Source organism: Salvelinus alpinus, chromosome 20, assembly GCF_045679555.1.
Source record: "Salvelinus alpinus chromosome 20, SLU_Salpinus.1, whole genome shotgun sequence".
Classification (NCBI taxonomy): domain Eukaryota; kingdom Metazoa; phylum Chordata; class Actinopteri; order Salmoniformes; family Salmonidae; genus Salvelinus; species Salvelinus alpinus.
This window is the reverse complement of record NC_092105.1, coordinates 37,861,787-37,888,715: the sequence shown is the minus strand read 5'-3', so window position 1 is coordinate 37,888,715 and position 26,929 is coordinate 37,861,787. Positions and strand designations below refer to the sequence as shown.

Below are 26,929 nucleotides of genomic sequence, written 5' to 3'. Positions count from 1 at the left end.
TCAAAAAGTAGTAAAGTGCCACCATGATTAAAAACGTATCCCAGATATACAGAAATCTAAGCTTCATGATGTTTGTACACCTCCTTAATTTAAAGCAACATACAGGAAGAGTACATTATGTAGGCAAATCTTGTGTATTATCATGCCTTTGAACCAATCTGTATAAACCCCTGGGTGATGTCACGGCTGTTGAAATGAGCGGACCAAGGTGCAGCGTGGTGAGCATACATTTTCTCTTTATTTTAGAACTGACGCCGACAAACAATAAACAATACAAAACAAACCGTGAAGCTCAAAGGCTATGTGCCCTAAACAAAGTCAACTTCCCACAAACACAGGTCGAAAAAATCAGAGACAACGATAGACAGCTGCCTCTGATTGAGAACCACACCCGGCCAAACACAAAGAAAAAGAAAACATAGAAATAAAGAAACTAGAATGCCCACCCTAATCACACCCTGGCCTAACCAAAATAGAGAATAAAAACCTCTCTATGGCCAGGGCGTGACAGGTGATCAACATAAAGCAATGTCAACTCCCAAACAACAGCTTTGGACCAAAGAGCTCAGCTTAAACTTTATATACTTTGACTCACACACACAAAGCAGCCATTAAACATCCAGAACTATTTTGCTGGTGGGGAAATGTTGTCATGAAGAATAGCTTATTAAATGCTCCCAGTTGAAACTTGACTTTGATATGACAATCCTGAGCACACCATGTCACCACAAGGCAACACAATGAACAAATCAAACAGCACGCTAAGCTTTTATCACAAAGGAGGACACTCAACACTCAAATGCATTTTCTTTTTCCCTTATCTTGCTCACTCTTAGAGAAGGGGAGCTTTCAGAGTTTTATAGAATACTAAAATAAACTTCAATAAAGCTATTTGTCTTTGGCAAGAATCACTGTGCGTCATCAACGTCCGAGGGAGATTCAAAATAGTCAATCTCAGTCAAGACTGGGGAAGGGCGAGCTTCCACCAATCTTTGTAGTTTGTGTAAACCCCAGCACAAAGACTAATACTTCTTGTACTTGTATTGGGGATTCATAGCTAAATTAACTGTCCTGGCTGCAAATGTGATGGTGCAGAATGACTCAGGCACTCTCATCTCTCTCTGTCTTCTTGGCACTGGTCCCTGTTTGCTGAGGAGCTTCAAGCTACGGTCACAAATTTTGAAAGTGTGAAGCTTGAAATGAGCGGCGGTCTGAAAAGGGATCTGACAAGAAGTGTCCAACGGTCATGTCTGTTAGACCACACTGGGAATTATTTACGGTGATTCTCTTTTCCCAGAGAGGGGAGATCAATCAAGGCAAATGTCTGGGCCATAACTCCTGTCTGAGACCTGTCGGCTCAAACAGGCCTTATTGTGTCTCTCCACATGAGTGTCTGAGAGAGGGCTCAATTTTTGGGAGGGATATAAACCAGGCGCCAAACACAGCTAAAATATGTTACGGAAAGTACGGTAGCAGTAGGCCTACATATTAATTCATTTTTTTCTTGTTTGAGTGTGAACGATTGTTATGGACAGTATATGGATGGAAAGAGAATGGATTATTTAAATGAAGCTGTTGCGAGACATTCATATGCTCTAGGCTTGAGACTGAGTATTTAGTGACTGCGATGCAACCTGACCAGAGAAAATGACGTGGTTCTGTCAGTTTTATACTGTACGGCAGAAATAGATTATTTCCCCTGGAATCATGGTGGAGCTTAGAGATTTCAAGAGAGTGACTTACATGGAAGCAATGCTCAGTTCATCGTTTCTCAGCTTGTTTACCGTTCAGAACTAAATCTTCCCTGCAAGGGGAGCCATGCTTGATAAGTTTCACAGCAGTCTTTTGATAGTGGGCTCATCAGAGTTCTTGACAAACAGACTAGCTATGACTACACTCGACTGTCTATTCATCTGGAAGACCAGTCACGGCTCACGAGTCGTGGAAAATACTTCTGAACCCGAGCAGCACTTTTCACTTAATAATACATTTATATATGTCATTTTCGAAAACTTGGAAATAGTACATTTGACATAGAATGCCTTTTATTTGCTTTTAGTTGGATTTACCTCGTGGAAATAAATAAAACATTTGAGCTTCAAAATAATGCGCCAACATGAATAATTCAACAGTTAAGAAAACATTCAAGGTGAAGGGGACGTAAAGAGTAAATTCCTGCCACTTGAATCTGGTAATCCCACAGTGCAAAAGAAACAGAGAGTAAAGTTGTATTTCTTACTGCCGCTGAGGCTAGCTCAGATCTATCCTCTCTGTTTCTCAATGCCAGTGGTCTCCTGTCAGTTAAGAATGAAAAAAAATAAATGAACTGTAGTTACAGAGAGCTCTCAGTTTGAAAGCTGCTATTAATGTATGAAATACACTTATAGAGAAAGTCTATAACATGCACTATTGCAAAGAGGGCCAAAAGCAAACAAATGATGCACAATTCTGGGATCAAGGTATCTTCAGTTCTGGAACAGCTTTTGTTAAGTGCTATGCCTAGGCACAGCCAAGCATCCTCTCCCTACAAGTCTTTTCATTTTTATCTTGTGTTAGGAAATTACAAGCTAGAGAGAATTTAGTTATCTTCAGCAGAGATTAAATACATTTTGGTAGCAATTGTCTTACACTCCATTTAAGGTGTGATCTAAAAAAAAGTGTCCGCCCTCAGGAGAGTGAATAATTATATTGCTGCGTATGTGTCTTATACTTGTTTGCATCAGCACTAGTTATCAAAGCATCATTTGCAGAGGAGCCATCTTGCATTGTCCTTTCTAACAAACCTTCTTTTTGAATCAAGAAAACGGTCATTTCTTTTCTTTTAGTACTTGGCAATCATGGAGACAAAGAAAAGTTCACATTAATCAAAGCCAGCAGAGAAGAGAAAAATGGTTTGGGGAATTGAAATGAGATTTGGAGCATGGGGGGGGGTTATTTTCAGTTGCCATTTCCACCACAATAAAATTAATTGACAAAAAAAAACAAAGCCTTGGTGTTCTCATTTTTAGTATCATCCTGGCGGAAAGTCTCAAACAATATCCAATGATTTCAGTTGTCGTTTTACTGAGTCAGTGCAGTTACAGCTGAATGAGTTGTACTTTAATATTTTTCCTTAGCAAGGCAATTTAAAAAGCATCATTACAGTGTTAAAATAGCCCCACAAATTGTTCTACAAATATGGTTACGGCCTTGACCAGATCACAACACTTATCCACCCTTAGACATTTATACAGGAACCTCTGGTGCTCACAAAGTCATCATGGATTTCTGCATCAATCCCAAAAAATCTCAGGTCTATAATGTTCATGCTAAACATTTTATGGACACAAACCGCACAATACTTTTAGTTAGTGTAATTTATTAAGCCCAAATCAGGATGGGAAGACCACAATATGTTTCGTTTTCTGTGGCTATCCAAATAGCATGTCAATATACTTGGAATTGATTTTAGTCAGTGTACAGGCTACTAGTGAGAAAATGTCATTAGGAACCTGTTTGAACCCTGGTTCTCCCTGTCTAAGACAGCATCACTTTGGTATTCACAACTAACCTCATCCGGCAAGGTCTTCCTGCAGTTTTAGCTTGTTCACCTCTCACTTTATCTCTTTGGATCTGTAATTAACTAGTTATTAACCATTGCTAAAGGCATTCCCTTGACACTCACAAATTGACATTCACAATCCAAACAAAGGTTCTTCAAAAGTAATTCATGGAGTAACCAGACATATTCAGGATTTTGGTAAGGGCCCATTGGTGATTAATTTTGTACAGTAAAAGTTGCTTCCTTCGACATAATTTGTTCCATGTTTTCCTCCTACAATTTATTGAGAGGTTTCTTCATTCCAAAATTGATTTTGCTTTGGGTTCAATACCATTAATTACAACTCTCTGTTCTAGGAATACTCTTGCTTTTTCCACAGAAGGCATAGGTGTCTATGGGTGCCTTAGATCCTCATAAGAAGCATTTTCCTGACAGTTCCCCATTTCTGCATGACAAATATAGCCTCCTAATAGCAAAGTCAGTGTTTTGAAAAGTATATATGCTTGGTGATATGCCAAATATATTGGAGAGAAAAACAGATAGGGGGAAGAATACCGAATTTATATTATTGTAAGATGCATCTGATGTTTCTTTGGTAGATTGTCTGAACAGTTACTCTGAGCCTCAGTATGGCGAGGGCATTTTCACCCCCTCTCCAAGCTTTTCTATCCTCCAACCCCAAAATACACTTCTTTTGGCAGACTCAAGTTCATTGTAAACAGCAGGGGGTGCCGCTCCTGCGATCAGATGAAGTACTCCTTCTTGCTCTCGTCCATGGCATCCTGCAGAGCCGGGTCGCCTCGAAGTGCCGCATCCGCTGTTTCGGCAAACTCAGTGCCCTTGGCCTCGTTGGTGTGGTAGGTGCCTTTGTGCCGGTACATGTAGCGAATCACTACCACTGCCAAGCAAAGAAGCACCAGGACCACAGCAGCAATGACAGCTGCAAATGGAGATAGATGAGGGTGTTACAGCAAGGACTTTGGTCTCACAATGACAATTCACTATCACAATGACAAAATACAATGGGGGATGCTTTTCACAATAGCCCGCGATTCTGCACAGGCAGGACGTCAACATTGAAGTGTCATTGATCTTTGAATGGGCAAAGTCATTGGACTGTATGTGGATCAGAAAGACGACCGTTCCTTGATGGTTGGTAAACGCCAACCCAAAACCAAAAGGGATATGCATCTCCAAATACTTATCAAGCTTAAATCTGCCAACAGAGTGCAGTACAGAACAAGAGCTTGTTCAATAATGTGGTGTTCAGAGACAAGTACAGGCCTAAACAACTGTTTCTCTGTTATTTTCAAAGGACAATATTTCAATCAAAGTTCATTGTGATGGTTAGCCAACAGTGAATGGTAGCGGTAATGTGGTAGGAGAGACACATTGTCCTACAGTGACCTGTTAAGTTTGAAAAAACTGTCTTGGGCCAAAAATCACAACTTGTGAAGATGTTTTGCAACTTAATTGTCTATTTTGTAGAATGCCAGTCTCTTGATAATAAAAAGTCAGTTTCACGCTAGATTCTAGTTTGAACACATTACTGGTAGAAGAAGGACAAAGTGTCTTTTTAAATGCATATTTTGTGGTCTGTTACAGCTGTTGGCAGACAAGGACAGTATTTTGTGCCATAAAAATAGCAGTGGCATTACATGTAAAATTTGTCCCGTTGGTTGGCTGACTCCAGAAATTAGCTTTAAATAGCTCTGTTCCGAAACATTTAGCAGACTGCTGCTTTGAAAGAAAGGGAAAGCGATGTCTTTGTGTTGCATCGTTAAACTAAGGAGGATGTCTGCCTCCAGCATCAAATCCATCAGCCATATTGACTTGGATGAGGTTTGCAGAGGGAAGCAAAGCTGATGGAAACCCTTTGAATGTTCTGGGCATGAGAAGAACTCTATTATAACTCACCTCCTAGTATGGCATCAAAGTTTCCATCATCCACGTCGCAAACTAACGAGGCAAAAAGAAAAGGATTTCAGATGTGCTCATATACACTACTGTTCAGAAGTTTGGGGTCACTTAGAAATGTCCTTGTTTAAAAAGAAACACACATATTTTGTCGATTAAAATAACATCAAATTGATAAGAAATACAGAGTAGACGTTGTAATGTTGTAAATGACTATTGTAGCTGGAAACGATTTTTTTGTAATATCTACATAGGTGTACATAGGCGTACAGAGGCCCATTATCAGCAACCATCACCTCTGTGTTCCAATGGCACGTTGTGTTAGCTAATCCAAGTTTATCATTTTAAAAGGCTAATCGATCATTAGAAAACCCTTTTGCAATTATGTTAGCACAGATGAAAACTGTTGTCCTGCTTAAAGAAGCAATACACCTGGCCTTCTTTAGACTAGTTGAATATCTGGAGCCTCAGCATTTGTGAGTCCGATTACAGGCTCAAAATGGCCAGAAACAGAGACCTTTCTTCTGAAACTCGTCAGTCTATTCATGTTCTGAGAAATGAAGGCTATTCCATGTGAGAAATTGCCAAGAAACTGAAGATCTCATACAATGCTGTGTACTACTTCCTTCACAGAACAGAGCAAACTGGCTCTAACCAGAGTAGAAAGAGGAGTGGGAGGCCCCGGTGCACAACTGAGCAAGAGGACAAGTACATTAGAGTGTCTAGTTTGAGAAACAGACGCCACACAAGTCCTCAACTGGCAGCTTCATTAAATAGTACCCGCAAAACACCAGTCTCAACGTCAACAGTGAAGAGGCGACTACGGGATGAGTGTTCCTCTGTCCAGTGTCTGTGTTCTTTTGCCAATCTTAATCTTTTCTTTTTATTGGCCAGTCTGAGATATGGCTTTTTCTTTTCAACTCTGCCTAGAAGGCCACCATCCCAGAGTCGTCTCTGGGATGGTTTCCCCAGGCTTTACTTTGTTATTTTAACAAATGTAAATGTTTCATAAAGGTTTGTTTTAATAGACAGCTGTCTCCCTGGTGTGTGTGTGTGCAGAGAGGTACTTTGTATCCGTCACCGGGGGACAAAACTCTCATTAAAGAAAGTGATTAAAGGTAATCATGAATTATTGCACAGGCAACATCTGCCCATCTTGACTTGACTTTCTCTGAAGGACAGAGTCACAGAGTCAGTCAGTCAAAGCCGAAACCGTGTCATTTATAAAAACACAACGTTAAATCCAAAATGGAGATCGATCCCTGCAAGCATGAGAAAGCGCTATAGCTGAAGAAGGAAGAAAGAAAGGAAGAACAAAATGGTGATTAGTTAATGGAGACCCCAAAGTGCGCAATTAAAAGGCAGCCTCATTAATGCCTAATCACCCGAAACACATCTTGGTGTTCGCCCACTCATTAGATCCTCATCTCGATGCATTGTTTATGATGTGGACACATTCTCAGCAATTAAAAAGCCCTAACAGAGCCTTCTCATTTGGGACGGAGGGAGGGAAATTCAACAACAGATCCTCAGTGTGTAGTTGTGGGAACAGAGTAGTGAAGTGAAGCAGCTGGGATGGGACAGTGTCCAGGATGCGTGGCTCATTCAGTTACTGTGTACTAAATCAAGATTTGAATTTTTTATTTTCTTCAATTGTGTAAAAAACATAAACTTTAGGCCTGTGGACTTTGACAAATGCTTGCCTGTTCTGGGGGCCTCAATATGCATATGAATTCCATAAGTCATTCAATCTTGATCCAAATATGATTGGCTATTTTAGATGCAGACTCACAGACCCTCTCTTCTCCCTCAGTTAGACCTGACCAAAGCAACACGTACTCCGTTATGAGACTGTGGGTGTTTCTCAAAATGCATACTACCATGCTCCGAGCATGCAAATTGGAGCACGGAAGGATCGGAGTATGTGTCCAAATCAAAGTATGTGAAACGGAGCACGGAGGGCACTTCTCGAATGCGTACTCTGTTTGTACATATTTTGAAGCATGCATCGATGCAATCTTCAAAGGAAAGTATGCAAAGAAATAATGCCGCAACCATGTAAAAAATGACGCAACATTTATTGAAGTTAAGAGAAAATACACTCCGACTTCGGAATGAAATGTTATCTATTCACATTTCATATATTGCCTGACTACAATATGTTATCTTGATATGTCAGTAAATACATGCTGTGTTAATTCTGGCATGTTTACCTGCCTACGTACTGTAGATCGCAAGCCCATACTAAGTCAATAGGGCTGATTGGCTAGCTACTATTGTTAGTTAGCCAGAAAGTCACAAAGAATTGTTAGCTAGCTACCCAAAAAGAATTTACATCTACTTTGCATCACATTAATTTTAGGTCATTTTACCTGTATAACTATATGGTTAGCGACATTATTACGATTCACATATAGCTAATTGATAGTTATGAAGTAAAATGTTTGCTTTGTGTATATCTTGTTTTGTCTCTGCCATTGTCCTGGCTGGAAGAAGGTTCAGTGAATGGGTAACTCAATAGGGCCTACTGACTAGCAAGCTAGCCATGAAGAATTGGTAGCTAGCTACACACGGACAATGTACATCTACATTGCATAACATTCGTTTTAGGTTATTGTTGCCTGTTTAACTAGCTGGGTGGCTAGATTACTACGATTCACATATATCTAGCTGACAATTATGAAGTAAAACGTTTGCTTTGTGTATATCTTGTTTTGCCTCTATTGTTACCATTGTCCTGGTTGGAAGAATGTTCAGTGAATGGGGAGATGCAGCGTCAGGTAATACAGTAGGGGGAGTGCGAGGACTTCTCAAATGTAATGTTTTATGTGTTCTCCACACTCTTGTCCTCAAGAGAACATACTCAAGAGAACATCCTCGGAGAATGCACTCGGAGCATGAGAGTGTGGAGCACGGTAGTATGCATATTGAGAAACACCCTGTGTCTGCTGCCGAGCTGCATGTATTTTGTCTTATCTAAATATAACCATTCTTTAGTGTGGTGTATTATCGCTGTTTATCAGATAGAAGACAGGATACCTCTATGCAATCTCATTCCCTTGTAAAAATCTAGATTGGATTTCGGAATGCATAACATTATTCAGATTGCAGAAACTTAAGATACTTTATCGAAAAATAAACTCACCAACAGGGGTCATCATGTCTGCTGTTTCACTCAGACCTGTGAATACACAAAGAAAGCAAGCAGTGCTTGGTTGTAGAATACAGTGGAAGATTCAGAAGACAATATCACTTTCACTCCAGAAATGTATAATCATAATACATTTTTCACCTCACAGTCTTACTATATATGAATAGTCGCTGAAACAATATTTTTACATAATTACACAACAGCTATAACTGTTATACTTCTTATAAAGTGTAGGTAGACAATGCTACTCAATATTTTGTTACAGAACTGCACTCTTTCAAGTGCATGCATAAATTCAAATAATTGCAAGGAAACCCTGCTGGAAAAAATAGCAACTTTGCTTAAGGCAAGATTCAACATCACATGAGGCAGCAAGCAGGTCAATAGTTTAAGCTGCTACTAAGATGCATGGTGAAATTCAGAGGGAGGCAGCCTATCCTATCCTTTTTTAAAAGCAAAAATATATCCATCCATAATTCAGGGTAGGGGAACGGGTTAAGTTTAATTTCTTTATATGGTCTACACTTAATCAGGCCAGCCAAGATCTGAGAGCTGTGGAGAGAGCTCAAATCCCTGATAAATTTGCCAGCAAACACGGGGGGCCTGTCTCGCCCGGAGGTGCCTCCTCGTTAGCCTCGTTAGCAAGATCCGCTCGCTGCCGCGACATGGAGAGTGGGACATCTGCACTGCCCCCGATGGGGACCACTAAGCCACATCCAAGTGCAGATTTCTCTTCCCGTCACCAGAAGCCAAAGAGGCCGACAGGCAGGCAAAGGCGTGAGGAGGGTGGTGAGTATTGGATGCCACAGAGCATTAGCCAACGTGCATCACCTCCTTCTTTCACTTTGTTCGCCGACACATCCGCAGAAGAGTTTGCCCCGGGAACGAGACACTGCTTTCATCGCATTCCCAGAAGTGGCGTTAATCTTGCCCAAAGCCGGCTGTGAAGCAGGCCTGGTAAGTGTCTCCCTGTAGGAAGGAAGGGGGAACTGGAAGCCAAATTAATTCCACCCTGCAGATCTGTGGCTGACACTGTGCTGATATGATATTCTCAGGAAATAAATATATGCTAAAGCCTGGCCGCATCTAGCTCTAGTGGCTCTTGGTCCCTAAATGGCTGTCCAATTTAGTGGCCATCGTAAGGAAAAGTAAATAATATCCATTTAAATGTTAGAAAAGCTGGCATCTTGCTTCTCACACTATCAGACTGCATGGGACAATCTTAATGAAAATGTTATCACGTAGTGCAGAGTTGGCGCTCTAAAGTAGTTTTCAGTATAGAGGTATTGCAGTTGGACAGTCAATTTCCTGGTTCCCTCTCTGGGCCAGCTGGCATAGGGGATGTCATTAATGGAGTTGTGATAAGTCTTGAGAGGTGAATGCAAATGCTAGCGACCATGACAATAACACTCTTGGTTTTTTGGCAGCGGTCATTTGAGGCCATCCATGCTGTCGCAACACAATTATGTCTCAAATCAAATCAACAGTTGTGGTGTTGTTACTAACTTGTACTTGTTGGTGAGTTGCTGTTCAATTTGTAATCCCACAAATATTTGGGATCATTTAGCTTGTTGGACCAATGCTTCTCCAATTATGAAGTGGCAGAAGGGGATTGAGAATAATCTCCATCTCAGTCTGAGAAGCAGAGCCTATCAAACAACATGGGAGATTGGGAGACTATCATAAAAATTCAGTGTCAAATATGTAGATGGTAGATATGAATTTTGATAACACTGCAAAAAAACCTGCAAACTCTTCAATACAGCCTTCGAATTTCAAGGATTGAACAGACGGTGTTCAAAGCACAGTTTCACCTCAGAGGATTTCAAACTTTTTAATATCGATGGGGTGCAAGGGCGGTTTCTCAACTGTATTTCCCACCTGTCGTTGTCTGGTGGATATGGCTGACTCCCGCTGCCTGTGCCTAACTGAGGGTGAAAACATCCACTAAATGACTGGATAAATACCTCTCTCTTCCCCCATCTCTCTCTCTGCTCTTCCCCTTTCGGTAATGTTCCACAGAGAAGGATGCTCGTCTTGTATTATTTAACATGCTGAGGGCTGCTCATGCAGCTGTCTGAAAAATCTAAATACTTAGTGTCTTTTAAAATGAAATGCACCTCTTTGGAGTTCTGGCAGGCGGAGTGGTTGTGTCTTGGTTAAACATGATAATATTGCAGTTCCCTTTATTTATTTTCCCCTTATTATACTGTGTACTGCATTTTCTAAATACGTATACTGCATGTCGAGAAAATGATACACAAGCCTATAGCATGTTCAATGTACAGCATTTGTGTTTGTGGATGAGCTAAGCACCAACCATTAGCAACACTATTCTTAGGTATATGTTATGTAAGCAACCAGGAGAAATCATAACCAATCACATCAAAAACCTACTCCTGGTCTTGAGACTGCAAGGTCTCCATAAATGAACAATGAACTTTCTCCCAACGTCAGGGTCTTAGAATGCATTAAGATAACGCTCCTGAGTAAAATGTCAAATATTTCAATTTGCAGACCAAGGGAACTTTATCCTTGCAGAATAGTTTTAATATGCCAAGTTTGTCTCTTGTATCTTTCATTCACCTCAAACTCCCTGCCTGGGCTCATATTTGACTTTATTACTTTTTAAAAACGTTGGTCTAATATTCATATACATGTGTTCTGAACCCTGCCTCTCCCACACACTGCAGGTACAAAAAAAAGTGCAAAAAAAGAACTTTGGCTTTCTCAATCATTTTCCTCGTCACATCACTTAGAGGAGAAAACATATTTCTTATTTATCCCCTGCAGTAAGAGCACTGTCAGAGTAAGACTGGTATGGTGCTGTACAACAAAAATAATATCTAAATGGACTATTCAATGAAAGGGCAATAAATGGCTGACTGAAGAATTGCTTTGATTTCGTCACTTGAGTCAGTAGCTCATAGCCATTCTGAGGAACTGAAAGCCTGAGCTTACTGCTTCCATTAAGTCCAAGAGCGCAACTCCCCGATAGACTATACAAAAGGCAGAATGTACGGGTATGTATGGGTATGTACGGGTATGTATGGGTATGTACAATGGACTGCAATCCAGTCTTACCACATTTTCTTGGCTACATGCACATTGCTGTCTGAGAAAACAATCGTGCTTCGCTAATCAAAATGGCTACTTTGTTTGAGCTGGCCAAAGCTACCTTTTCTCTTCCATGTTCCAGACTAATATTTCCCTCACATACTGTACTCTACTCATGCACTGACCTCCAAGTCACGTTGTGATAAGGATACGGAGGAAAGGATTGGGTAGCGGTGGGAGGCTGGAGAGGGAGGCATCTTATCAGCTCTGAAACCATGCAGACATGCCATTTTAAAATATTAATCTGAGAGGTTTGACCAGCCTCTATGAGTTCATTAGGTAAAAACAGATATCTAATGGGAACCACTTCATATTTTCTCCATACTGCATTTGTTACTGTGAATGCTAGTTACTCAGCTCTAGGATAAACACTTACATTAGACGGTATCTTTACTGAAGAACTGTACGTTCAGTATTAGCAGAAAGCCTATGCCCTTGTGTGTTTAGAGATCTCCTGCAAAACACTGTTCAAGTTGCATGGCAGCCATTTAGGCTAGATAGGCACCAAACTACTCAGCGTTGTTCTATCTAGTGCATTCTGCAGCAGTGATGCAGGTTGATCATCATCTCCAGAGATGGTAATGAAAGTAAATGACCGCCTGAGAGACGAAGCAGCAGAACGACACACATTTGAATAACTTGCGAACGGCCCGCCAGGCATAACTAATCAACACATTCTAATGACTTTCTTTCTTCTGCTGCTTTAGACTGGGTTGATTGGGAGGGCAATAGTGCAATCTCTTCAACAGCAGTGATGTCAGATGCTTTGATGAAATGCAAGCAATGTCAGTGCAATCTGGCAATAGGGAAACATCAGTAATGAACTTGCAATGAAGTCTTTACAAACAGACACACAGCAAAGTCATCATCAGAATAGTTCTGTGTACCACATACGGGCAGAGAGAGAGAGTGCGGTAGTAAAACAAAAATGGCTTCAAAGTTTCATTTAATGAAATCTGGCTGGGTATCTCAATCAATACAGACTGTACAAAACAAAACTCAATCCATCTCGTAGATACAGAATGCAAAAACAAAACAGTCAGCTGTTATCTTCTCCAAAGGGTCCACTGAATAAACACAATTATCAGTACACTTCATCTAGGCCTATTGATAAACAGTAGGTAATACACAGTCTGTGTTTAAGGTAAAATATGATTAAGTCTGAGGTCTTGTAATTGTTGCCAAGGATACTACGTAAAGTTAATTTGTGGAGTGAAATGCTGTATACAGAAGAAGACCAGGCCTGTAAGTAGCCTTGAGTGGGTCGCCCCCGTAAAAGCCCAATATATGAGTTGGAGTTTTAAGCTTGTCAGACACCATTTTGTGTTAAACTTGGACAGGCTTTACAAACCTGTATTTTCATTGTTGAACACTTTTTATTATCAGGCATCCCATCAAAAGTGGAAAGCATATTTCTTCTGGCTGTAGGCATGATTGTACGAGAGATCTTATCAGAAAATTGGTCCTTGAGGGAGCGCTTCTTGGAACCTGAGGTTGTTTATCAAATGTTATGTGTTGTGTTGTAACAAGTTAAATATGTGGAGCGTTGGTTCTCGCAGACCTACCCATGTGCCATGATCATCCCTCTCCCCTTTCCTTCCACGGCTACTTCGCTGCTCGTTGCTACCCTGACAACCCTTATCCATTTTCTGACAGAGGCTCTAACCGGGACCAGAATTCTCAATGACAACATTTCAATCACAGCTCTGGAAGGAAGCAAGTGAGTGAGGAGGCCAACAACTTGCAGAAAGCAGGTGTCTGAAGGGTGTGGCGTGAGGGAAAGCAACCGGGACAAATGGAGAGGAAAAAAAGACAATTAGAGAAAAAACCTGGAATTATATACAAAGAAAGGGAGAGGAAGAGTGAAAGGAGAAGATGGAATAGAGAGGTAGGGCTTCTAGACTGAGGTTACAGGGCAGCCACACCTCAGCACAAACTCTTGTTTGTGATCCAGTGGGCTGTACTGTAATAAAACATGTTTGGCCCCTCCAAACCCTTCCACCCACGCCCCAGAACCATTATACTGAACCATTACACTGTGTCTCAAGTATTTGGCATTACTTTCCATTTCCCCTTATCTTTCCTTGCCTCTCCCCACATTCTTACTCTGCTTTTCTCTGTCTGTATCTGGCTGTGTTCAGGCTTTTCTCTCGCTATCGCTCTCACACTCAGGCTCTCAGACTCCCTAGTCTCTGTCTGCAAGTTCTGTTGCAAAATCAAAGTTCTACTAGGATGATCGATGACAATGTTATCATCGGACTGCCATGGAATACTCTAAAAGTAATTAACCTGTTGAGGAAGCCTCTAGATTGGCATCTTATAATTTACCATGCCACCATGAGGACGGCTCTCAATAGAACATTGGATCCAATATCGCAGCTCTGATTAAGAAGACAAAACAAATTATCTTTCTCCCCCACTTGCAGTGTCACTTATTTGTCGGGCCCAGAGCTGTCAGAACGATGGATTAGGGTGCGCCCCAGATCCCCTCTCAGAGACTTGTTACCAGGAGCCTTACAACCTATCGAATAACCATATATTTTTGGTCAAACCTCCAGGGAAGCACAATGGTAACTTCTTTGGGTGTTTGGTTTCGAGCACTGGTTGTCAAACCAATTATAATCTGTGGCCTGAGTGACCAGTTAAAGATTTATATCTAACATTGTGGACACATGTTTCCTGAGTCACTGGGTGAAGCAGGGCTGGCCCTCTGCACATCCTGTCTGATGACACTGTCCGATCTCACTTCAAAACAAAAAGTGAAAAATGATAACAAATTCAACTGGAGTCGAATGCTCAGAAAAATAAATGAGGAGCTTTGCAGAAATAGTGTTTACCAAGCACAAGGTCAGTTTAAAATTGCATGAAGGAAATGTTTTCATCTTTCAGAGGCAAAAATGGATTCTGAATTATTGAGAGAGTTGACATGTGGGAGATTGTGAATGACCCATTGGTCACCAGGTCACATATATAGTTATTTAGTGACTGGGAAATAATAGTATGTTTCAGGGAGATCATATTGGAAAATTAAGCTGGAAGGGAAACACTGTTTGTCTCTTATCCCTGTGAGACCTCCAAGTGCAGAAATGCAAAAATGCAACAGGTCGTGAACTCATGTCAAACACTACATAGTTAATATCCTTAGACCCAGTATCTCTTGCTGTGTGTCCTCCTGTCTTCTCTATGATGTAGTGATTCTGTAGAAAAAAATAGAGAAACAAACATTCTTAGCTTGAGTAATTTTTCTAAGTGTTGCAAAAACGCTTGGGTCTCACAGGGTTAAAATGGCTGGTTGACTGGACATAGCCCAAGAGTCTATGGCCAAATTGTGAAAAACTGTTTGAGGAGATAGGACCTACCTAGTGAAGGTTCGGGAAATAAACTGGAAATATTGTGTTGGACACATATAGTAGCAGCATCACTCTCCCTGTTTTTTACCTTTCTCCTTAACTTTACTACAACACGAAATGAGGAATACAGACAGAATAGATTGAGAAAGTCACACACCTTTAGAGAAAGAGGTGGTGTCCTGAATGTGTGGCAATCATCAAAATCAAACAACTAGACACCTCAATAAACATGATGTCATCTGGCAGATCAGACACCTCAATAAACATGATGTCATCTGGCAGATCAGACACCTCAATAAACATGATGTCATCTGGCAGATCAGACACCTCAATAAACATGATGTCATCTGGCAGATCAGACACCTCAATAAACATGATGTCATCTGGCAGATCAGATCTGGCAGATCACTATTCCAGCATGTTGCGAAAGCCTTACTTGACCTAACTGACCAAAGTTAACCAGTCGCCCAGCTATGCTAACAGTTGTCATCTTAACTTTAGGCTACTAATACTTAAAACTTAACATATGCCCCCTGGCTGAAACAGTTATTAGCCCTAATCAGACACTGTCAGCTGGAGACTGCCTCAGGGATTGTTATTTGAGAAATGAAATCACTTTCCCTCAGATCCTTTCAATTATCTCAGTGCTCCCCTGTACCAATTCAATAGCAGGACCACACTTCATCATTACAAAATCACACAGAGGGAAAATAATTGGAGGCTAAAGGTTACTGGCAGCAGGAAGAAAGATCTTTCCCCCTGTGAATTATGGCAATGCAATTGTATTTGCGTCGGAGTGGCTTATGAACAATAATGAGCATACGTTTTATTTTGGAGAACAACCAATGGTTGCATTGTACTTCAGAATAAAATATTAGGCAAATATAAACAACAAGGAAAAGTTAGGGTTCATGAACTTGTTTGAGACCATGGAGGCCCATAATGGTATGTAAACCTGCCTTTCATGAATTAGTCTATCCTTCTGAATTGTTATTGTTTGGGAACTGTTTTTAATGAAAGCTGAACAATGGTATCTGTGTTACATTGACTTCAACAGGGGGATATCCACAAGAGAGTTACGGTCAACCTGAGTCCACTTCAAACCCCACTTCATAATGCAAACACATTCACACGACAGGCTGAAGGAGATGACAAACACCCTTTCCTGTGCCTTCTCCTCATTCTTCTTGGAAAGACACTGGTAGGCAGCAAACTAATCCATCTCTCTTACTGGCTGGCAGCCTTGGCAGCCCGGACTTATAGACTAGACGTCACATAGAAAACAAAATACAAATTTGAGCATCACGGATTTTCATTTACTATGTTAAGTCTTCCACTGAGTCCAGGTTGGCCTTGGGGGTCACATCTGGCTGGGAATATAGCTTGGAGACCCTATCTCTTCCAACCATATGGCACTGGCAACTGTAGAACACTACTTCCATTTCCGTTCTTCTTCCTGTCTTTCCTTGTAGTGTAAAAGGTACAGCAGTTGTCCCATTGCTGACTGGGTAAAGGGGGAATGGGAAGAGTCTGGGCCAGGTTGTTAATGGCTATGAAATCTTATGGCAGGATCAGATGACTTGCTTCAGGCATGATTGAGGATTATTCGGGACAGATGGTGCCTTGTCCTGTGCTCCCCGTTGCCTTACCGCCTATGGGGATATACAAAGAGGTCTGTTCTCTGCCGGCCTAACTACTGTAGACACACACAGAGAGACCAGTGAATCAGGGAGAAACAGATAAACAGAACAGTCCAGACCGTGGCAGATAGGTTCAGCGCCTGGCGAAGGCTTTTGCTCTTTTGTAGAAAAGCAGTGAAAGTTTGTTGCCATGGTTTTGGCCTAATTAACTGCGTCTCAACTCTAAACCCTGCACCCGAATACTTGGAATTTGATTCATTGCAAATGCTATGAAATTTTTACAAAATCAGAACCAACTTTTAAATATTACTCATAACATTTCTGTGGTTACTGACGACAGAGGATATTAGAGCCTGAAACTTTTGGTGAGCTACCGTACCATTTTCTCCTGCTTTTCTCTCAGTTTAGATATGTGTGTAACACTACCGCACTGAGATTTACACTGTATGGGAGTGCTATAAACATCTGAGAGTGCTCACCCTTTACCCTGGGTGGAATCAATTAAGCACCTCTGCTGTCTCCAGAAACTGAAAGACAGACGCTCCAAGGGAATTGGAAAACGTACTGGACAGCTGTCCTCCAGGACCAGCATCTAGCCTCCCTGCCAGGCACCTGATTGGCTCTCCCTGGTGTGAAGCTATAGCACCAGCATGAGGGAGAGAGGGAGAGTGTGAGGTAGTTGGTGCTGCTGCTGTGGCAGCACATATGTCCTGTTATCTCTGGAGCATGGAGCTGAGGGATGAAGTGAATAGGGGGAGGAGACTCTGTAAGATAAACACACTACAGAGACGCCAGTCTGGGATTGTTGTTGGGTCTCTCCCCTCTTTCCACACTGGTTTAGAAACACATCCTCCTCCTCTTCTCCCTCATCTCCTGTAAAAAATACCTCCAACCCCTACAGTTCTAAATACAACACATCCTGCTCCAAGAAAACAGAAAGGGTTATTTCCTGTTCCCATCTCGTCTTTAATTCTACTCCAGTTCTCCCTTTAATTTCTTATCGATTTCTCCAACTACTCCATCCATCCCAGGCTCAATCTATCTCTGTAGCACTTTCTCTCAGCCTGCCACGTACTGTTCCCTTCTGTCACTCTCTGCTTCTCTGTATTTGTCTGTGTCCTCCTCTGTCAAGCATGCTCTCTTTCTCTCTCCCGCTTTTTTCTTTCTCTACCTCTCTCTATCAATCTTTCTACCTGTCTGAAAGTAGAGTAAAAACCTTGACAGTGAGAGCAGAGGAAGGGGAAATCTCCTTCTCTGCCTCCTCACAAGCACAGCCTCTCCCGAATGCACAACTCCAGCAGCCCAGACAAGTCAAGGTCAGCTCTACTGTCATCTCCTCTCAGCTCCTCTGACACATATGCTTTCATACTAAAAATGGAGAATCTCCATTATCCTGTGTCCTTTCCTGACTCTGTGTCTGAGATGCTACATGCTTGTCTCTGTGAACTAAGATAGGGGCACTGGGGGTTAGTGTGTGTGGGAAAATAATAGCTCTATTTCCATGTCTGATTATTCATAGGTTGCAGTTATATGCTGCAGGAAGTTAACATGGTAGCTAGCACAGTGAAAGTTGATAACACATAGAGAAGGGCCTCTTTTCTATAGCAGGCTAATGAGAACATGTTGAGTGACAGCCACCAGAACAGCTTATACAAACAAACATCAGGTCGCTGCCTCAGTGTTTTTGAACAGCCCTGCCAGCTGGTTGAAAAACAGATCATTATTCTTCAACACCTATTTAATGCACCTATTCAATGTGTCCTGGTCCACAATTGGTGCTTGATGAGCAAATGGATGTTAACAGATCTGTATACATACGGTCAAATTGACATACTCCTTAGTGTGTGGTTAAATTAATCTTGCATTCGTGGCTGTGTGTGACGTCATGTAGTTGTTAACTGAAAGCCTTACATACATAAACCCTAGAATCACTCACACTCTGCTAGTTGTTTATTTATCCTCAGCTCACCAACAAAATGTCTCCTACACAACACAAAGCTTACTACAGTCATATTGCAGTTGTATGGTGAAGGATATAGACACCTGAATGAGCCCAGTTGTATACCCATCTTCGGTCCCACCATATGACAATGTGAGGATGATCTCAAAGCACTCCTATGACACTACCACACATGTACTTTATTTCAAATCAAATCACGTTTTATTGGTCGCATACACATATTTAGCAGATGTTAATGCAGGTGTAGCGAAATGCTGGACTTTGTGGCTCCCATGGTGTTATTGTCTTGTGCTACAGGCGGGGAATGATTCAACCTGTAGGCATGGTGGCAGGTAATTGTCAATTAACATTAAAATCACATTTCCCTCCTAGCACTTTAGGGTTATCAGCAGCCAAGCACGATAGCAAATTTTATGCTCGCTTAATCATTAATATCTCATAAAGCAGAGTTATTGGAGCTTATCCTCATCAAAAAGTGACAAGTCAGTCTCTAAAATTGGGTCTTCATCGCCTATTTTGAGATAATTGGAGCTCGAAGTGATCACCTCTTTTTTGCTTCAACCTAATTCCTGTCAGTAGTTACTGTACAATATCGAATTAAATCTAAAACCCTCTAATATTCTTTTACGGGTTTCAGGCTTTCAGGTGTGCTCAGTGAAAGGAATGTCATGCTTACAAGGAGAAATAATAAATTCACAGACTTGTGCAGAGGAACATTTTACCCTCCCTTCCTAAAGCTTATTATGCATGGGTTGGAGAACCAGTCATTTTCTGAAGTAGCCGAATAAAATGATGTTTGCTGCTGCCTCTCCTCTGTTATGAAAATGGAGTTTAAAAATGCATCACCGGAAAATAGGACAAGGAACAATCAGGCCCTGAAAGACAGCTTTATAATGTCTGCAGGCGCTTGCCTGCTTCTTTCTTTGGCCCATAACTGTCTCTCTCATAGTAGCCTACAGATATATTGAGTGATACGACTTGCTATTATGTCATTAACTTAAATGCTCCAGATAGTACAGATGTATGGAGATAAAACTTGATCTACACACTGACGAGACAGACACTGACTAAACCTGTGGCCCATGTGGTGGTGTTCTCCATACAACCTCACTTTGTGGTCCTGTAATTTATCCTGAAACCCACAGAGATGAATATATATATATATGAATATAATATAATATATATACAATTAAATGTTCATAACATCTTCAACCCAGCCTGAGCAATTTGCTTCTAATATCCAGCCATATTAATTGTTTGTCACTGCATCACTAATGAGGGGATACTTTTTCTCATGATAAAATTGCACCTTGTTAAATCCCACAACTCTGTAAAAGTGGTTGGTTGTGAGAGATGACTGTTTTTATCCTGTGGATGTCTAGCTGTCACTCTGGTAACACATTCCCCACTGTCAGGCCCAGGGCCCGGGGTCTGAGGAGATCTATATTCACAGCTGTCATATCGCCTGCCTGCTCCGTCTCCCCCAAACCCTAGCAGACAACCCTAGCACGCACAATGGATAGCACGCACAATGACAGCTGTGAATATAGCATAGATGGAGTCGCCCTGGCTTTTAAAAGTGAAGGCATTTCTAACAGACAAGAATCTACTTAATCCCCCCCCCCCCCCCCCCTGCCACCCCCCCATACTTATGTGCCTTAGGTATTTTTTGTATACATGACCATGCACTTCCAGCATTTATTTTTGGCTTATGGCAGCTGGCATCCTTTAAACAACACATTTGTGTATGTGACAATGTATATATGTTTTACCTGTCTGTCAATACAGTACATATTCAATGATGAACTCTCAAAGACTGAGAATTTGTGTTTTTCTTCACGCCACATGAAATCGTATTGTATATCAAAACTTGCTCAAATATAGGCCTATTTATTTTTTGTTGTTGCTCAAATCAGATTTTAATGATGAACTTTGATTGATCTGATAAAAGTATAAACCCTCAGATATTGCTCGTTATAACATCTGGATATTTCAAAATGTAAAGTTTTCAATAGATTAATATAATCTGCATTTCTTGATTCTAACATTTTATTTAGTAATTTTCTTTCATACAGTAAATTTGTGGATGTGTAAGAGCTATTTAGTGTATATGTAACAGTCGTCACGCTACTTGCTTAGCGAGTACTGCTTCCTCCTGATTCAGCTCACACTGAGATCTAGGAGATCTGCCTTTATAGTACACCGCCTTCCCGAAGCGTCTTACCAGTCGGCGCCTTAGGAAAGCTAGCAGTTTTTCAGAGCAAGTGGTGACACTTCAGGCTGAGGAGTGAGTTTCACACATCACCATATTCCATATAGCAATGAAAATGTACTGCAAATATAGAGAATTACAGTAAATATAAATGTTCATTAATGTATGGAAACTGTATGGAAATGCTTTTACTTTTCTGATATCTACTTTATTTAAGAGAAATGTACTTACTATGACTGAGATATGTGGTTGTCTCACCTAGCTAACAGTCGTTCTGGATAAGAGTGTCTGCTAAATGACTCAAATGTAAAACATTTAAATGTCAATGCTTTGAAAGAAATTCTAACAACTGTAACAATCTTCTTCCTTCTCTGTCAATGTTTGGCCACTTTACAAGGCGACTCTTGACAGGACACACACAGGTGGAGTCTAATAAATAAAGACATTTAAAAAACGATGAAATTCAAATCAACAATGGAAGATCACAAGGAGTAAAATAAAACAGCTGCTTTCTGTTGTTCATTTTGTTTTCGTTTCTTGATTGGAACACTCCTGGCCCAAACCCAGTAATACAAGCAGCACTCAGCATGCCTCTTAGCATGCCCCTCACTACCAGGTGTTCGATATATGTTGTGCTTCTTCCATTTTTTCTCTCTCAGGGGTAGACAAGGTCAGGTGCTGTGTGCTTTACAACAGTGTGGAGTATAGGGGGTCTCGAGAGTGAATCTGTTTTAGTACTTTCACCCTGACTCCACCCTGCATACTCCAAACCATTATCCCTTCCTGTAAAATACTGTAGTGGAGCAGAAGGTGACACTACAATCTGTTTCTGTTCTGCAAGGCACAGCCCAGGCTGCTCAGGCATGCAGAGAGAGTTGTGTGGTGGTTCAACGGTACCAGATTGGACAGTTGGGGAATACTTACTGGTTGGCATGGGTTGTGTCATGGCTTCTGGTTTCGCCTAGTCAGGGTTCGTGTTAAAGGCCACAGCCGTGGTGTTCCACATGCCGGGCAGAGCGGGTGTTAGGCAGGACGTCCAGAGAGAGAAAAAGAAAAAGAGAGAGAGACAGAAATTAGAGAAATTAAAGGTGTATCCTGATGTAGGAGTGTGGGGGTGTTACTCGGCTCTCTGGTATCAAATCTCTATGGGAAAGGAAGTAAGAGGAGATGGTACGTAAATATCCTAATCCCTCTTAGCCTGTTTAGTATAGGTGCAAAGAAACGTATACTGTACACACACACACACAAACACAAATGCTTGCACACATGAACAAAGACAAACCCACACACCTGTTGCGCTGTTGCATTCACTAGGTCTTGCTGTTCTGTTCTTTAAATCACATCTTTCATTGCTACACAGATACAATGTAAGACACATTCCTGTTGAGTATCTCACTCCAAACTGTCAAAACCAGAATCAAGGCTGATTAATTATTTAATCATATTCCAGTTTACCTATCTACTTATGGCCCTGCCTAGACCAATTAAATTGTTTTTTTTAAATTATAGAGCAAAAAATATTCCACTTTATTTTGAACGGCAAACCAGACTAAATTAAACGGGCCTATTTATATAATGAATAGGGAGAGCTGAAATGACTAAATATTAAAGCATTGAACCTCTGTCATACAAAAGTTGTACTTAAGTCCTAAATGGTTTTCCAGCAGATTAGTAAGAATGGCTAACCCCGTGTTAAAAAATGGCCTTGTTCCTTTTTTTCAGATTACAACCTTTCACTTTCTGCATGTCTCCCCAGCAATCTTTCACCCCTCCTGCATGTCTCCCCAGCCTGGTGAGTCCTGTGCCTGCTCCCAGAGCCAGGCCTCCTGTGTGTCTCTCCACTCCAGTGATGATCCATGGCACAAAGCCTCCAATGATGATCCATGGCAAGAAGCCTCCAGTGATGATCCATGGCACGAAGCCTCCAGCGATGATCCATGGCAAGAAGCCTCCAGTGATGATCCATGGCACGAAGCCTCCACTGATGATCCATGGCAAGAGCCTCCAGTGATGATCCATGGCATGAAGCCTCCAGTGATGATCCATGGCAAGAAGCCTCCAGTGAGGAGTTATGGCACGAGGCCTCCAGCGACGCCCTTCAGTCCGGAGCCTACAGCGACGCCCTCTAGTCCGGAGCCTTTAGCGATGCCCTCTAGTCCGGAGCCTCCAGCGTCGCCCTCTAGTCTGAAGCCTCCAGCGTCGCCCTCTACTCTGGAGGCTCCAGCGACGCCCTTCAGTCCGGAGCCTCCAGCGACGCTCTCTAGTCCGGAGCCTCCAGCTTCGCCCTCTAGTCCGGAGCCTCCAGTGTCGCCCTCTAGTCCGGAGCCTCCAGCGACGCCCTCTAGTCCGGAGCCTCCAGCTTCGCCCTCTAGTCCGGAGCCTCCAGCTTCGCCCTCTAGTCCGGAGCCTCCAGCGACGCCCTCTAGTCCGGAGCCTCCAGCGACGCCCTCTAGTCCGGAGCCTCCAGCGACACCCTCTAGTCCGGAGCCTCCAGTGACGCCCTCTAGTCCGGTGCAGCCAGAGTCTCCCTCCTGTCCGGAGCAACCAGAGTCTCCCTCCTGTCCGGAGCAGCCAGAGTCTCCCTCCTGTCCGGAGCAGCCAGAGTCTCCCTCCTGTCCGGAGCAGCCAGAGTCTCCCTCCTGTCCGGAGCAGCCAGAGTCGCCCTCCTGTCCGGAGCTGCCAGAGTCACCCTCCTGTCTGGGGCCCACTGCTAGGGTCCCCAGTCCGGGGTCGGTGGCGAGGGTCCCCGCTCTGGAGGCGCCACCTAAGTGGGCCAAGCCAGAGGTGGAGCGGGGTCTATGTCCCGCACCAGAGCCGCCACCGCGGTGAAATGCCCAACCAGACCCTTCCCTATAGGTTCAGGTTTTGCGGCCGGAGTCCGCACCTTTGGGGGGGGAGTACTGTCACGCCCTGACCTTAGTTCCTTGTTTATGTCTCTATTTTGGTTTGGTCAGGGCGTGAGTTGGGGTGGGCATTCTATGTTTTGTTCTATGTTTTGTATTTCTAGGTGTTTGGCCTGGTATGGTTCCCAATCAGAGGCAGCTGTCAATCGTTGTCTCTGATTGAGAACCATACTTAGGTAACCTGTTCCCACCTGTGTTTGTGGGTAGTTGTTTTCTGTTTTGTGTATTGCACCTTGCAGAACTGTTCGCTTGTCGTTTTGTTCAAGTGTTAGTATTTATTAAAAGTATTATGAATACTTACCACGCTGCACCTTGGTCCTCTTCTCCTTCTCCCGACGACGTTAGTTACAATGTGAACAAATTTGTGCACAAAATTTGAGAGAAATAAGCTTTCTGTGCTTATGGAACATTTCTGGGATCTTTTTATTTCAGCTCATGAAACATGGGACCAACACTTTACATGTTGCGTTAATATTTTTGTTCAGTATAATAAGACTCTTAGTAAAAATGTTCATCTTTTAATTTACAATCTGTAGAAATCATGAGAATAGAAAGGTTCAAAACTTCTGTGAAACATTAAAGCACAGTTAAAATATATGGAAATTAGAAATCAAAAGTGGATGGTTTTCAGGGATAGATGGGTGGGTTTGAGGGTAGCTGAAGGGTGGTACTAAAAACAACTGAAAACAATAAAAAAAGAGAACTAATATAAAATATACATACCATGTCTGTAAAATGTATATAGTATTTATAAGCTGGAAGTTGAAGCCTACATTTTGTTGTCCATTAGTTTACTCCAATTAGCGGAGGGGTGATAGGGTTAGGGGAAAATAATAAAGAAGGACAAAATATATGGGGGATTGGAAATGATGCAGACAATTACATTGATAGAATCCACAATCTATCTGCAATATTAAAGTGAATCTACCCTCTAAAACAATAAAACAAATACAAAATAACATCTGAGGCTGCCTATACTATCCCATTCCCTTAGACATGGTCCACAAGCCCTCCTCCCTCTGCTTCCCTGTATCTGCAGCATGCTGACCCAACAGCTTTCTAACAAACAGAGGAAGTGCTGCTGTGAGGAAGCATGGAGCACAGCCTTATCACAGTCAAACAGTCAGATATATAGTTTAGCCTGGAGAGCTGAATAACTCTCCTCACCCCCCTCTTCTGCCCTCCTCACACCAACCCTGTGAATGCTCAGGTTTTTAACGCTCAGTACTAGTGACTTTTTAGTGAAAAAGATAAAGACAAATATTAACTTACAGATTTAGAACGCTAAGGGGGGCCTTGCAGAGGGTCACTTACTCTGGTACAATCCAATCAGTCTTAGGGCCATGACCATTCATACTGTACTGAATACCAGTGTGAATGTTAATGTGGATATACTCAATTTAACAACCATTTTGTACTCTTTCTCTGCTACTGTATGAATCATTTCCTAGCATTTCTCTCACTTCCCCTATGTCAGGTTGTTACTACTTTTGCTTTAAATAATGTGTAGTTTTTAACGTAATATTTTCTACTTATAATACAGTTGTAATAATGTAATAATAACCAGCAACATACACAGTTAAAACATTTTCTATAAAGAAAAGGTAGGCATGAACGGTCAAACTGAAATTAATCAATCTCCACTCTACAAAATTATTTTAAAAATATATATATATAATCATGGCTGCCTCTCTCCTGCATGAAGTTAACTCATGCAAAACACCCTCTAAACTTAAGCTGCTATCATTTAATCAGAGATCATATATAATATGTCAGATTGATTCACACTAAGACAGATCATCAGTCTATGAACTCTATGAGCTTGGAGAGGCACTTACCTGTTTGTTTGTGGCCTCTCTCTCTCTCTCTCTCCCTCTCTCTCTGTCCCTCTCTCTCCCTCTCTCTCCCTCTCTCTCTGTCCCTCTCTCTCTATCCCTTTATCCCTGCCTGTCTGTTCATGGGTATCATCATGGCTGCCTCTCTCCTGCATGAAGTTAACACATGCAATACACCCTGTAGACCAGGGACGGGCAACTTTGATGGGGGTGGGGGCTCGGTTCTGTGTACCCACATACTGTTGAGAGTTAGAAAAGCAAAAACACAACGTGCAAGCCCCCTCCCCCCGGCTACCTGGTTACAGGAGATCATTTTGTCTCAGAACTCACCTTCTGTGTCTTGGAGAGTCTTGCAGTACCCAACCAATGTCAAGTCATAACCATAAAGTTTTGACTCAAGGGTGTCAAGTAGAATCCAAGCATTGACTCTGAACTTCATGTACCACAGAAGTAATTTTGACCGAAGTTTTCCGTGTTAGGTGTCTAATGGCTGACTAGGTGCCACGATGAGGGCAGATGTCATTCACAGCTGCACCGTCACATAAGCTGAAAAGGAAGTTTGTGTTTAGTTTTCATAAAATGCAGACTACTGCATCATAGATGTATAAAACTATGTAGGCTACATATCACTGTCTGCCTCAATTATAACTTTACAGAAGTGTCTTATGTGAGGAGACACAGCAACACTTTGACCAATGTTGAGGTGGGAAAACAGCCTACTGGTTATAACAAGCCTCAAAATGTCAGTTGCAGGATGCTTGTGTAAGTAAACAACTAATCAACAAGTTGCTTCATTATTTCCTACTTTGTTAACAGCTACTATGCCACTCTATAGTATATCTCTAAACAGACTCAGGAAGCTCTGCCTTCATCGGGTCTATTACTATGACAACCTGTCATGAGTCAAGAGCAGTAACAGACAGTTCTAACTTTGCCCAGGGTGCAAGAGAAAATTCTACCCTAACTGCATTAAAAGCATGCAGAAAAAAACCATACTAAATCGTTTTCAAAAAGGACCTTAAAAGGAGCATGCACTCACCAGCTGCACAGCAACAGGTTTCCAAGAATCCCTTCCTGTGCTCTCTAACTCCACTCTCCAAGAAGAATCCCTTATTCAGAACAGGGCAGCAGAACATTTAAAGGTAGTCAGTTCTCCCTCTTAACAAATATTTCACCTTAAGACATTCACCCTAACAGTGTCTGTAGCCAAAACAACATTTCTCTCGCCCTAAGAACCGGGTGTGCTGTGCAGCACATGAACAGTTTTTTCCCCCCTGTGCCTGTAAACCTATTCCCCTAACTA

General features: G+C 41.9%; 1 protein-coding gene across 4 annotated transcripts; it reads right to left on the bottom strand.

Annotated features, from left to right (window-relative positions):
- Positions 1-219: 219 nt before the first annotated feature.
- On the bottom strand, positions 220-26,929 carry LOC139546791 (glycophorin-C-like). Of its 4 annotated transcripts, XM_071355573.1 has the most exons (6): positions 26,666-26,928; positions 25,957-26,172; positions 21,813-21,849; positions 8,604-8,639; positions 5,459-5,500; positions 220-4,481 (listed from the first exon to the last, which is right to left on the bottom strand). In XM_071355573.1, exons 3-6 carry the CDS (start codon positions 21,832-21,834, stop codon positions 4,285-4,287), a joined length of 297 nt encoding a protein of 98 aa, XP_071211674.1. In that variant the 5' UTR covers positions 21,835-21,849; positions 25,957-26,172; positions 26,666-26,928; the 3' UTR covers positions 220-4,284. The 4 variants fall into 4 exon arrangements, with proteins under 4 accessions (XP_071211674.1, XP_071211676.1, XP_071211675.1 ...); XM_071355575.1 differs by lacking the exon at positions 5,459-5,500 and having other exon boundaries at positions 26,666-26,929; XM_071355574.1 differs by lacking the exons at positions 25,957-26,172; positions 26,666-26,928 and having other exon boundaries at positions 21,813-25,949.

Excerpts from the sequence above, each read along its gene's own strand:
- LOC139546791 (XM_071355573.1), bottom strand. The coding sequence starts at position 21,834 with ATGACACAACCCATGCCAACCA. Across the intron at positions 8,640-21,812 it reads GACACAACCCATGCCAACCA|GTCTGAGTGAAACAGCAGAC; the intron begins GTAAGTATTCCC and ends GTGTATTCACAG. Across the intron at positions 4,482-5,458 it reads CTTTGATGCCATACTAGGAG|CTGTCATTGCTGCTGTGGTC; the intron begins GTGAGTTATAAT and ends CTCCATTTGCAG.